This window comes from Myotis yumanensis, unplaced genomic scaffold (assembly GCF_028538775.1).
Source record: "Myotis yumanensis isolate MYYU_CA2020_CCGP unplaced genomic scaffold, mMyoYum1.0.hap1 SCAF_11, whole genome shotgun sequence".
Lineage (NCBI taxonomy): Eukaryota > Metazoa > Chordata > Mammalia > Chiroptera > Vespertilionidae > Myotis > Myotis yumanensis.
Genome location: NW_027223762.1, coordinates 71,579,733 through 71,592,949, shown reverse-complemented (window position 1 = coordinate 71,592,949; position 13,217 = coordinate 71,579,733). Strand labels below are relative to the sequence as shown.

General features: G+C 44.0%; 1 protein-coding gene across 1 annotated transcript in view; it reads right to left on the bottom strand.

The window, feature by feature from the left end:
• TMEM131 (transmembrane protein 131) overlaps positions 1–11,281 on the bottom strand; it is a 198,055-nt gene extending 186,774 nt beyond the window's left edge. The window contains 2 exon segments of the mRNA XM_070429901.1: positions 10,826–10,961; positions 10,963–11,281. Of these exon segments, the coding sequence (XP_070286002.1) occupies positions 10,826–10,961; positions 10,963–11,013 (187 nt within the window). The 5' untranslated portion in view covers positions 11,014–11,281.
• Between the last annotated feature and the right edge of the window lie 1,936 nt (positions 11,282–13,217).

The window sequence follows — 13,217 nt, the reverse complement described above, 5'->3', positions numbered from 1 at the left end:
TTTCTTTTTCAGCCTTTCCCCAACATTCCTACATGTTTATTTTTCCATGTGAACTTTAACATCAACTTTTCTAACTCTATAAAAAGTTTTGTAGGTATTTTTAAATTACATTGTGTTAAATTAATGTTAACTTAGAACTGACATCTTTATAATGTTGAATTCTCCTATCCGTGTACAAGGAATGTCTTTTCACTGTTCAAATCTTCTCTGCCTTCAAGAATGTTTTAAAGTTTTCCTCAGTTCTGAACATTTCTTGTTTTTAAATTTATTCTTAAAACTACTTTTTTATTGATGTTAAAACTTTTTTAAAAAATATATTTCTTTATTGATTTCAGAGAGAAATGGAGAAGGGGAGAGAGAGAGAAACATCAATGATGAGAATCATTGATTGGCTGCCTCCAGCAGGTCCCCTACTGGGGATTGAGCCCGCAACCCAGGCGTGTGCCCTTGGCCGGAATCGAACCTGGGACCCTTCAGTCCGCAGGCCGACGCTCTATCCACTGAGCCAAACCAGCTAGGGCGTTGTTAAAACTTTTAATAGCTTTTGACAATGTCTAAAGTATATTTTTTAAAACTTTAAAAAGAGTTTTGGGTTAAAAAAACACACACCCCCACAATATAAAAATATAAACACATCAACTACAGGGAGGAAATGTGTCAAAGTGTGAGAGAGTGGTCTGTTAGCAGCTAGCAGCCCCTGTCCAGTGAATCAATGGGCAGGTTTGCTAGATGGGATAGAGAAATGGATTAATTCACCAAAAGAGTTCAGTGGTGCTGACTTAAGATAACTGCTGCTGTAATCCAAACAGCCTAAATCAATAACTTAAAAGAGCATAAGATATTTCATCTGATAAATGTCATATCTATTCTAGTAACTCTTAAAACTAAAACAAATATACAAGAAATTTCCTATTACCAAGAATGTTTAATTTCAACCAACTACATCCAACAATCATACATCACAATGAAAAACTTAAGGTTTTACCCTATAAAGATCAGAAAAAGATAAGGATAGTTCATTTTGAACCACTCTTACTTAACTTTGTTCTCAAGATCTAGGCAATGCAATGCATTACTATATATACACTCAGTTGTCATTCAATCATTTTATTTCTACAAAAACGGCCAATTTCATACAGTCCAACTGTGTGTGTGTGTGTGTGTGTGTGTGTGTAAGGAAAATAAATAGAAAGTTGTATAAGGATGTCAACAAGTTCTAAATTTGTAACATTTTAATGCAATGCTAATTGAAAAGCAAATAGTAATTTAAAATTTTCTTCAGCCTTTCAGGGTTCACAGGGAATAAAATATTTGTTATATATTATAGTATCTCATTTTACTAGAGATTAAAACTGAGTATTATACTATCATAAACAAGCACCCCCCAGCAGTACTGACAGCCACAGAGGAATTACAGCCAAGAACAAGCTGACCTGCGGAGTGAGGGAAGGAGGATTGTGGCACACATAGGGCTAATGTGAGGATTAAATGAGATATAATGCAAAGCAATTAGAACAGTGTTGAATCAATACAAAGACAGTACTTGATAAACATTGGCCATCATGATCAATTAATTACAGGTGTTACCAATATAGGCAATAACTGCATACATAATGTATTCCTGAAATGGTAAAAACATCAAACTTAGATAAATATTATCATTTCAGAAATACTTTATTATTCTGGTTCATCTTTAATTGCTTATGGTTCATTGCTTCTCCTACCAAGACAGAACTCAATGTGCTGAACCCCTTAAAATGGTAGGGACAGGAAGAACATGACCCAGTCCTTAACCTCCAGAAGCAATTGAAAAGGGACTGACAATATTCAGAAAATATTTTGTATTTACAAGAATCTGTAGGATTCCAATAAAATTAAATCTAAACTGCTTCTTTCTTCTTACGCTTTCTCTCTTCAGCAGAATTCTCGGTAATCCATTTTCTCCTCCAGCCATAACCCAAGAAAAGCCCCTAATAAGTGAGGTAAACCTCTAAATACAAAATACTCCCCTACATGGGAAATATAGCTACAGCTGCACTGGCTCTGAAAACAGAAGTTACTTCTTGGTATTGCTAACCACTAGTTCATGCCCCATTTGCAAATTAAGAAGCAATACTTCAGCCGGCTTGGTGTGGGGGTCAGTGGTTACCCATGAACCAGGAGTTCATGGTTTGATTCCCAGTCAGGGCACATGGTCTGGTAGGGGGCTTGATCCCCAGTAGGGGGTGTGCAGGAGGCAGCCAATCAATTATTCTCTCTCATCACTGACGTTTCTATCTCTCCCTCTCCCTTCCTCTCTCTGAAATCAAGAAAAAACATTAAAAAAAAGAAGAAGCAATACTTGAGATGAGCCCAAGTCACCAATTCAGATAAGCATGATTCCGCTTATATGGGAATCTAAATTAGCCAAATTCATAAAAACAAAAAGTAGAACGGAAGTTTCCAGGGGCTAGGAGAGGGAAAGAGAAATGGGGAGTTACTGTTTAATGGGTACAGAGTTTAAGTTATGCAAAATAAAAAAGTTCTCGGGACCTGTACCACAGCCATCTGAGTATACTTAACACTCAGAAACTGTACAATTAAAAGTGGTTAAAATGGCAGGTTTTATGTCAAGTGTTTTTAAAATTATATGGAAATAACCAAATAAATATAGCAGATTTGACCCTGTATCATGACAGACCATGTAAAAGACCCTCTTAGACCTTAGGCATTTTTCAGACCTTTGGCCTAAGTGATATATACAATATAAATCAAAGAGTTACGGCTTTCTAAAAATCTTTCTAAAGCACTAACACAGGAATGAAAAAAAAACTCATCTACTACTACAGATGAAACAATCTTTTTCATCTCATGACACATAAACTAATTACTAAAATTCTTCAGCACACCAAAAAATATATTTTTCGTTGCTCTGACAAAAATATAAGTATAAATTTGATTCATTCACATGGGATGGTTATTGTCCTTTTTTTTTTTTTAATCTGACCATCTAAAAGAAAAGAAGTCAGTGCCCCCGACTACATAGTCAGTATTGCATGTTTTAAAAATTCTTGCAGCATACCAATGTCGCAGCACACTGGTTGAAAATCACTGACTTAATCCAAAAATGCCTTCATTAAGAACAAAGCAACAGAAAATGAACTTCTAGAGCTCCTGGGCCTCTCATGGAAGTCTATCAGAGATTTTGAGAAGCTAATAATGTCAATGCCGGCTTTCAGAAGTATCTCCAATTCCTTTCAATCCATGGCCAGTTTCTGAGAATATTCTACATTTCTAGACAAACTTGCCACATCAACCTAGAATTAAGAAGTATTCACAGAATGCAATATAGCCTAATCTAACCTAAGTAATGGTACCTAAATCATCAATATCAAGTGTGTTCCCTGGTTTATCTGTTCATGGGGTCCCCTGGTTTCCTTTTAAGAATGTGCATGATCCAGAATGGCCTGTGATCATCATAATGGTTAAGAAGTTGATAGTAAGTAATACGAATGTTCACAGCATACACTGGTTTTGCCCAAACTGGCAGGTCTGCTCTCTCCAGCTGGAGTATAACACAACAAAATCTACTGCTACCTTAAGTACTCACTCAGGATTAGATAGCTTAGTTTATGACCAGATGGCCTGGAATGGAATCCTGGCTCAACTACCTACCAGATCTGTTGCCTTGGGAATACATTTTATTCACAGATGTTTTGGTGTTTTATAAATGAAGGCAAAACCCTCTACCAGCAAAAAAAATCTCGCTTCATTGTGGTCGTCTGGAACCCAACTGCAGTATTTCTGAGGTGTGCCTGTATTACTTCATTTCTCTGTGCCTGATTCATGATCTATAAATTGGAGTTTTATGAGAATCTGAAATCTTAAAATCCAAAAGTTACAAAGTAATGACTCAGGTGGTGTTTACTACTCATTTAGGGAAGAAAAAGTGGTGTCACCTTATGTCCAATTATAGCAGAATTCCTAACATCTACATCTTAAGTTCGGAGTTTTACATGTACTCTTGACCCTCAATTGAGGTCTCGGATTCGAGAAGGGGAGAAGGTCATTCTAGGTAAACCTCCACTAAAACTGAAGGCCTGCTGTGCATAAACTGTAGATGCTAACAGAAGTTCTGCCCCACAGAAATTCCAATCTGGGCAAAGAATGACACTCATAAAATAATTTAAGTAGCTAAATAAGGCAGTGCATAATTAAGTTAGAAATGAATGATAGATGAGTAACAAAGATGATGCAAATTCAGAGGGGATTGCAGGACTGAAGAGAAATGGAGAAAGGTGGGAGGTGAGAGCCCACTGCAGTGCTCCAGGCAGTGGGGGCTGAAAGAGCTCACCAGGAGAATTAATAGGCATTGGCGCTGCCTGGGAAGGAGTCAAAAATGAGATCAATGTGGCAGACAGAATAATCATGGCATTAAAAAAACCAGGAAACTGGAGCTGGCTCAAGATAATTCTGCTCTGGACATGTGCAATGTGTTGGCGCCTAGACATGCACATGAAGGAAGACACCCTCAGGGCAGCTAGAGGACAGGGACAGACAACCAGAGCAGGATGATAACCAAGAAGTACAAAGTCACAGAAACCAAGGCAGAAAGTTCCAAGAAGCAGCTATCAACAATGCCTGACGCTGCGACAACAGATAGCAAGAGAAAATGCAGCCATAGACAACAGGCCTCGTGGCAGTCTCGCAAAGACAATCAGAAAGCTCAAGCCACATGCAGGTGGAGGAGAATTTCTAAAATACCGAGCACCAGCAATACTTTAATTTTCCCCAAGAGTAGTGTGGCTTATTACTACTCTAGATGATAACAAATTAGATGACTTTATATCTACCTCCCCAAAGGTGATCTTTTTGGCAGGTGTGTCTGAGTCCTGCAAGGACTATAAAGAGGAGGAAACAGTCATTAACAAGAGGAAGAGAAGACACTTTCCAACTACAGGATTCCAAGGCTCCTGGTAGCAGTGAACAATATTAACTCTACTTACTAGGCCCTAGATTAGAGTAGCCACTTTACCCCTATACAAAGATTAAAACACCTCTGTTAAGAAAATCACTTTTTAAAATACTTTTACATTTATCTAAAGCAGGGGTCCTCAAACTTTTTAAACAGGGGGCCAGTTCAGACCGTTGGAGGGCCGGACTATAGTTTAAAAAAAAAAACTATGAACAAATTCCTATGCACACTACACATATCTTATTTTGCAGTAAAAAAACAAAACGGGAACAAATACAATATTTGTATTTGCACGTGGCCCGCGGGCTGTAGTTTGAGGACCCCTGATATAAAGTAATAAATTGATTAGAAGAAAGTAAATACGTTTTGAAGAACCAAGATGGCAGTGTAGGTAAATGCAGGTACTTGCCACCTCTCACAACCACATCAAAATTACTAAAATACAGAACTACCATCAGCCTGAAATCTGGCTGAATGGAAGTCCTACATTAGAGAAGTAAAGAAAGCACATTGAGACTGGTTGGGGGTGGGGGGTCGGAAGCCAAGGAGGGGTGGAGGCGCAGAACAGGCTGGTCAGACACCCAAGTGAAGTGTGGTGTTTTTTTCATCAGAAGAGAGAGATGTGGCTGCAAAGGCCTCCCATGAGAAGCAAGGGGTCCCAGACCCACACCAGACCCCTGAGCACAGAGTCCCAGTGCTGGGAAGAGAAGTCCCCACCACTAGGGGCTGTAAAAACAAGCGGGGATTGTGGCTGAGTGACAGAGGCTGCTGGAGACCCAGGGAGTTCCTTTTAAAGGCCAGTGCACAGACTGACTCAGGCTCAATCCCTCTGGACTCCAATGCTGGGGGTGGTGGCTGGAAAGGAACCTGGGACATTCAAGGAGGAACTGGATTGTCTAGCATTGGAGCAGGAATTTGGGGGTGGCTTTCTCCCAGATTTGGGGATGTGGGGGTCATTGTTCCTGTCCTAGGACCTCCCCCATCGCAGAGCTGACTGGAAGCCATATCTGAGTTTCCATAAGCTTGGCTCACACTTTTTGCTCTGCCCCAGTGATTCCCTGAGAACCTGCTCTTTGCAATTTGCAGCCCCACCCGAGGTGTTTGCAACAGCTTTTCCATATGAATGGTCTGTCCTGTTCAAGCTTCAGTCTTCCCTAAAATCTCTTAAACAAGCAGTAGCTGATGTCAGCATGCCCCATACCTATCTATAAGAAGGGAGTGGCAAGAAATATTCAAAGTGATGAACAGCAAGGACCTACAACCAAGATTACTCTACCCAGCAAAGTTATCATTTAGAATTGAAGGTCAGATAAAGAGCTTCACAGGCAAGGAAAAAACTAAAGGAGTTCATCACCACCAAACCAGTATTAGATGAAATGTTGAAGGGTATTCTTTCAGAAGAGGAAAAAGAACAAGATAAAAAATATGAACAATAAAATGGCAATAAATACATTTCTATCAACAATTGAATCTAAAATCAAAATAAAAGAAAAAAAATCTAATGAAAAAAATACACTGATGAATAAAATAGAATCAGAGGCATGAAATATGGAACAGACTGATGAATCTCAGAGGGAAGGGGGGCGAGGGGGCAGGAAGAGATTCAGCAAAGATCTTATATGCATGGCATTACCTATGGACTCAGACAATAAGGTAGTGAAGGCCTGGGGTTGGATGGGAATTGGATGGGCGGGGGGGGGGGGGGGGGGGGGGGGGGAGTAATGGAGGTGAATGGGGGACATCTGTAATACTCTCAACAATAGAGGTTTTTTTTAAAGTAAATACCACTCCTAATCAATTCTACTTCCTAAAACAAATTACCTAATCAAATTAGGTTTTTAACTCCTTTTGGCCTTTATTCCTAAACACTTTGCTCGTATGCTTTATAGGTAAAACATTTTTATATCCTCCTACACATCTGTCACATATACAGATTAAAACAAAATTGAAATACAAATTATCATCTACTAAAACAGTCATATTTCTGGAATTTTATCCAAATTTATATTTACTAGACATAAAATGACCGTTTTATTTATAATAACTTAAAAGAAGCCCGGGTCGGTGTGGCTCTGTTGGGCGTCATCTACTGCACTGAAATGTTGCCGGTTCTATTTCCAGTCAGTGCACATGCCTGGGTTGTGGGCTGAATCCCTGGTAGAGGGCTTGCAGGAGGCAGCCGATTGATGTCTTGCTCTTCTCTCTCTCTCTATCTCTATCTCCCCCCTTCCTCTCTCTTTAAAAATCAATAAAAATATATTTTTTGAAATGTGGCATGTTCAATTCCCAGTTGGACACATTCCCAGGTTGCAGTTCAATGCCTGGTCGGGGTTTGTAGAGGAGGCCACCAATCAATGTTTCTCTCTCACACATCAATGTTTTTTTGTGTATTTGTATTTTTTTTCTCTCTCTCTTTCTCTAAATCAATTTTAAGAATAAAATAAATAAATAAAAAGACAACCATGCCTTTCATAAACCCATTTCAGAAGTACAAAATAGTCACAGGATATTAAGTACAGCATAGGGGATATAGTAAATAATATTGTAATAACTAAGCATGGTGTCAGGTGGTACCTGAAATATAGGGGGATCACTGTGTAAATTGTATGATTGTCTAACCACTGTTCTGAACACCTGAAGTAAATATAAAATAACATTGTCAACTTTAATTGAAAAATAAAATTTTTTATAAGGAATATTAAGGCCAGAAGACAGTAGAACAACAATTTTTACCATAAAACAAGCAGCCCAAACTCTGGCAGGAGTTACAAGACTAGCATGCACTGGTGGCTTCTGTATCAGAAATAGAGTTCTTACTATGCCAGAAAAAAAACACACAAGAGTATATATTACATGACATGACGCTTTTAAAATATATATATATATATATATATATATATATATATATGGTATTGATTTCAGAGAGGAAGGGAGAGACAGAAACAACAATGATGAGAGAGAACCACTGGTCAGCTGCCTCCCGCATGTCCCCAACATGATGCTTTTTTTAAAAAGCTCCCATTTGCTGGTCATAATGGGCTGATTGGTAAACCAAAATACTACTAAAATTATACATTTAGTATATACACACATATATTTTTAATATATTTTCACTATACACACACACCCACACACCTGCTTTCACGATTCTCAATAGCTAGATCTTAGCGTCAAGAAAAATCTTGACACATCCAGAAAAACGAGTTATTTGTAGTAATTATAGTAACTTCTACATCTGGCAACTCTTGCAATGTCCTTACAAACTGTAGAGCACAACTAAAACATTCTCAAAGTCCCTTTTCTCTGGACTATTCATACTACAGCCTCATAGGTCAGTAAAGACGATGTTAAGATATAGTAATGTTAAGACATATAGGATGGTAAGACAAGGAATGGCTCACTGACTTTAGAAAATTAACAACATCTAATCCAAGTATGAAAATCTGCATTAGGTAATCTAGCTATTTCTGCTAGTTTTCTTCAGGAGACAATGGAATTTTATTTTGCTTTTAAGGTTTTTTGGTGAAATTCTACTGCATTGGAGAAAAGCTACAAACTTAGAAAATACACAGAGGACCATCATTACAATTACAGGTAAATCTTAACTTTGAAAAAGAAAACTAGTTTACATTACTAAAATGAGCACAAAAATCCCTAGGGTGTCTGTCAATGGACAAAGAGAACTCAGTTACCTTCAGAAATCTGCCCAGACTTGCTGAAAAAAATCAACAGCATCCTTTTGGGGCAAATGCTGCGTTTGTGCCCTGTCAGATGTCAAACTCGCAGTATCACAATCATGTGAGAAAATCAATCTCATTTCTTCTACTTAAAAGAAAACAATACTAGAATTTGATCAGCAGGAGGGTTGAAAGTAAAAGCCATTTTTGGAACTACATTCAGGAATATTTGGTAAGAGCCAGATCCATTCATGATGGACAGAGGCCTATGTGCTATGTAAGTGTAATTACCATCAAGATATTAAACAGCTCACTTGTACATTTAATTGTTCACACAGACACAACATGGCCACAAGATGTCTGACTCTGCCAGGACCACTGGCTGATTCAATGACTTCCTTCATACTTTACATCCTGGCAGGCATTCTCCTCACCTGGCCCTTACATTTATGGGGATCAGAGAGGTGCACTAAAACTTAGAAACTATACAAATGGGAAATCAGCAAATATAACTTAGGCTGATATTTCTCAAACAAGGGATTTGTTTCCTTATCTATACACAAAGAATTAATGTATAATATGGCTCTTGGACAAATAAGCAGTAGGCTAATACAAACTTAATGTTTTACTCGATTCAATCATTCTTTTATTTCCCTGTGCTAATGGCCCATGAAGAAAGTCACACACTCAAACAAATGTTAAATGCCTACTGTGTGCCTGGCACTGTGCTAGGTAAGCAAAGGTATAGAAAAGCAAGGACACATGCCTGCCAAGGACAACTTTAAACTCGAGGAGAGAAGCCCATTACATTATTGTACTATTTTAGGTTTACTGGACACCAACTACATGCCAGGCTCTGCTGGGCACCATGGACACACAATAACAATCAACTCACGACAGTTCGGTAACCAGTGATGAACGACACCACTCCAGGCCTGACTGGTCTTAAAGCATCAATATTTTATTCTGGAAATAAACCTGCATCTGCCCATTAATCCTTCAGATAGATGCCAAGTCTTTGATTACTTTCCACCTATGTTAACCCAGTCTAAGGCTGCTTAGAGTGTGAAATGAAGAAATGCAATGTTTTGAACAAAAATAGAGAAATAGTAAACCGAAGCACATTTGCACTTTAACATTAATATGGTTTGCATTTGCTGGTGCTTTCGCTAACAATAAAAAGCAAGTCACTTTGGTCGTACGTAACGTGGAACATGAAATTTTCTTGCCATGGCAGTTCAGTGTGAAACAAAAGCTAAGCTAACAAGTTTTGTTTCGCTTTTTAAAAAACCATTCACTTTCAGTAATTTCTCCAGGGAGACTCTGTGACTCAGTTCCCCAGGCTCAAAAACAGGCAGTATCGACAAATGACAGATGTGGCCTCCTAGGTGACAAAGCAATGTTCAACCCTGTCAAAGTGCCGGTTTCTAGTCACACATTACTCACGGGAGTTTTTAAAACGGGGGTCAGCCCTGGATTGCAAATCATGAAGGTTTGCAAACTAGAAAAATTTCATGTTGAAGATAATGACACCCAATCGCGTATCTTACAATAAAAAATGTAAACAGCCTCTCCATGGCTTCCTGGAGCGCTAAACAGAATTGCATTGTGGAGGAAGGACTGTTAGCGAAGGGTCCGACCGTCCACCCTGCAAAGCGACAGACACTGCAGGGAAAAGGGAAGAAACCAGACTCCCACCCGAGCAACGTTCGAACAAAGTCAAAGGAAAAGGCTGTCGGCTGTGCTTCCAAGACTTCCCACCCGTCTCGCTATTGTCACTACATTTTTAAAGTGAACAGTTTGCACGCCGTTATTAAAACCGCGACCAAGGGGAAAAGTGTCCCGAAATTTGCCTACAAACAGCAATCAAGTCTAAAATATGCCCCCCCCCCCCCCCCGGCGCCCCGCGGGCCCAGCGGCCAGCACGTCCGAGCGGTCAGGAAGTCCGGACATGGCAGTGACAGCGGACGGGCAGGACCAGGGAAGGAATCGCGGACCGGAGCCGCTCGGAGCGGCCAGCGCCACGAGCGGGTCTCCGGACGGCAACGGGCCGCTCGGGACCGGGCTCGACCCGGCACCCTCGGCCGCACAGAGCGCCACGCCGCGGCCCGGCCTCCCGGTGGCGGCCCGACAGCGGCCTCCGCGAGGGCGCGGTGACAGCGCGGGGACGGGGACGCGGGCCGGCGACACCCACCTTCCTTCTCGGCCCGCGCCGCGGCCACGACGAGGGTCATCACCAGGTGCAGCGCTCCCAGGAGGCCGGCGGCCGCGCTCCGCGGGCCCCCGCCGCGGCCGGCCGCGGGCTCCAGACCGGCCCCGGCGGCCGTGGGGGGCGGCGGCGGCTCCTGCGGCTCCTGCGGCTCCTGCGGCCCGCTTCCCCATCCCTGCCGGCCGGGGGCCGCCGCGCTCCGAGTCCGGCGCGGCCCTTCTCGGCGAGGCGGCGGCGCGGGCGCCGTGTTCCGGGCTCGGGCAGCGGCGCCGGGGACGAAAGCGGCTCCGGGCCCAGGGCCTCGGCTCCGGGCGTGGGTCTGGGCCCGTGGGTGCGTGGGAGCGAGAGTGTCAGTCACGGCCGCGGCCTCCACATCGCCCGCGAGGAGGCGAGGCGCAGAGGCGGCGGGTCAGGCGCGGCGGGGCGGCCATACTGGAGACGGGAACGGGCCACGGCTACGGCGCCGGCCTGCGAGGGGCGGGGCGGCCCTGGGCACCGCCCCGCGCGCCGTCACCGGGGCCGCCGGTCGGCTGGCGCCCGGACGCCGAGGCCCCGATCTGCTCGTCCGGCTGTCGCAGGCCCACGGCTCACCGGCCAGCGGAGCGGGGACAGCACCACCCCAACCCGCTACGCTGCCCGCGGGGAGGAGGAGAGAGGCGGCCTGGCGCGGCCGCCAAGACTTATGATGGCGGCGCACGCTTCGCGGAGGCTGTGACGTCAATCACGTGGAGACCGGCAGGCCTCGCGGCGCAGCCGCAGTGGGTGGGGGCGGGGGCTGCGGGGCGCGGGGGGTGGGGGGAGCGGCGGGGCGGGGGCGCCGGGGTGGCCGCCGCTTCCCTGACGGGGGACCGTGACCGCATCCGCGACGCTGCCAGTGCGGGAGCCCCCGGAGGCCCCACCCCGGGGCCAGCGCGGAAACTCCCCTCGCGGGGATCCCACCCTCCATCGCCGCCCAGGCGGCCCGGGGCCTGATCCGGAGCCTGGTGGCGCGCCAGGAGGACGGGCACCTTGCGCCTGTTCATCTTTGTACCCTCGGGACAGGGCGTCAGGAGCGCTTGCCGGACACTTCTTGCCCTTGGGTTGTGCCCGCTTTGCTGTGTGTGTGTGTGTGTGTGTGTAAAGCAGCAGTGACCCTGGAGGGAGAGGGCAGATTGGTCTTCAGAAAAGCGTCCAGGGGCCCTGCTGCCCTATGCTGTCTTCAGATGTTTTATTAACATAGTAGAGGCCCGGTGCACGAAATTAGTGCAAGGGCCTGGGGGGGGGCGGGGAGGGGGCCCACAGCCCCTGCTTCGTCCGGAAGGTTGTCTGGAAGGTCGTTCAGCTGTCTGGTCTAATTAGCATATTACACTTTTATTATAGACTAGTGGCCTGCCTGCACGAAATTCATGTGGGGGTGGGGGCATGTCCCTGAGCCCAGCCTGCACCCTCTCCAATCTGGGCCCCCTTGGAGGATGTTCGACTGCCGGTATAGAACCGGGCAGTCGGACATCTCTCTTGCAATCTGGGACCTCTGGCTCCTAACCACTCACCTGCCTTATTGCCCCTAACCACTCTGCCTGCTGGCCTGCTTGCCCCCAACTGCCCACCCCCCTGCTGGCCTGATCGCCCCCAACTGCCCTCCCCCTCCTGGCCTGATCACCCCTAACCACCTCTGCCTCAGCCCCACCACCATGGCTTTGTCCGGAAGGCCATCCAGAAGATCTCCTGGTCTAATTAGCATATTACCCTTTTATTAGTATAGATTTCCTTCAAGGCCTAAATCAAATGCCATCCCCTGGAGTCGCCTTCGTTCATGCCTCTTAGATGCCCTGAGGTTGAGGTGCTTGGTGCATGTGGCTCTTCTCTCCAAACTTAAATTAAGCTCCTTGAGGGAGTTCCTCTTTACTCATCCTAGTAACTTTCCCAAACTCCTAACTTAGTGACTATTTTAGTAATTCCCTCCACTCCAGAGCCATTTATTTATGCTGAGAAGTATTTGTTGAGTGAATCGCTGTAATTTTAAGGCTAAGTCCACCCTTAATACAGCTTAGAACAAATTACATAGGAAAATAAGATTTCAGAAAGACAGAAGAACCTCCAAGTGCTACCCTAGGCAAGCCCTTAAATTTATTTTATTTACAAATTATTTTAGTGGCTTTAACCCTAATGACTTTGAAAAGCAATTTTACTTTTCTGAATATTAGTGTTAAAATTGAGTAATCTTTTTGTTCTTGATGTAGTGAAATAGGAATAATCATTATCTCTTAAGTTGGCTTTTTCATGTTTGTATAACCTAAAGCAACAGAGACAAAAAAAACTGCGCAAGGCAGCTAAGGTAACTGAGGGCCTGAGCTGGGTCCCAGCTTACCTGCTAATGTGCTATACAAGGAGTCAGCAG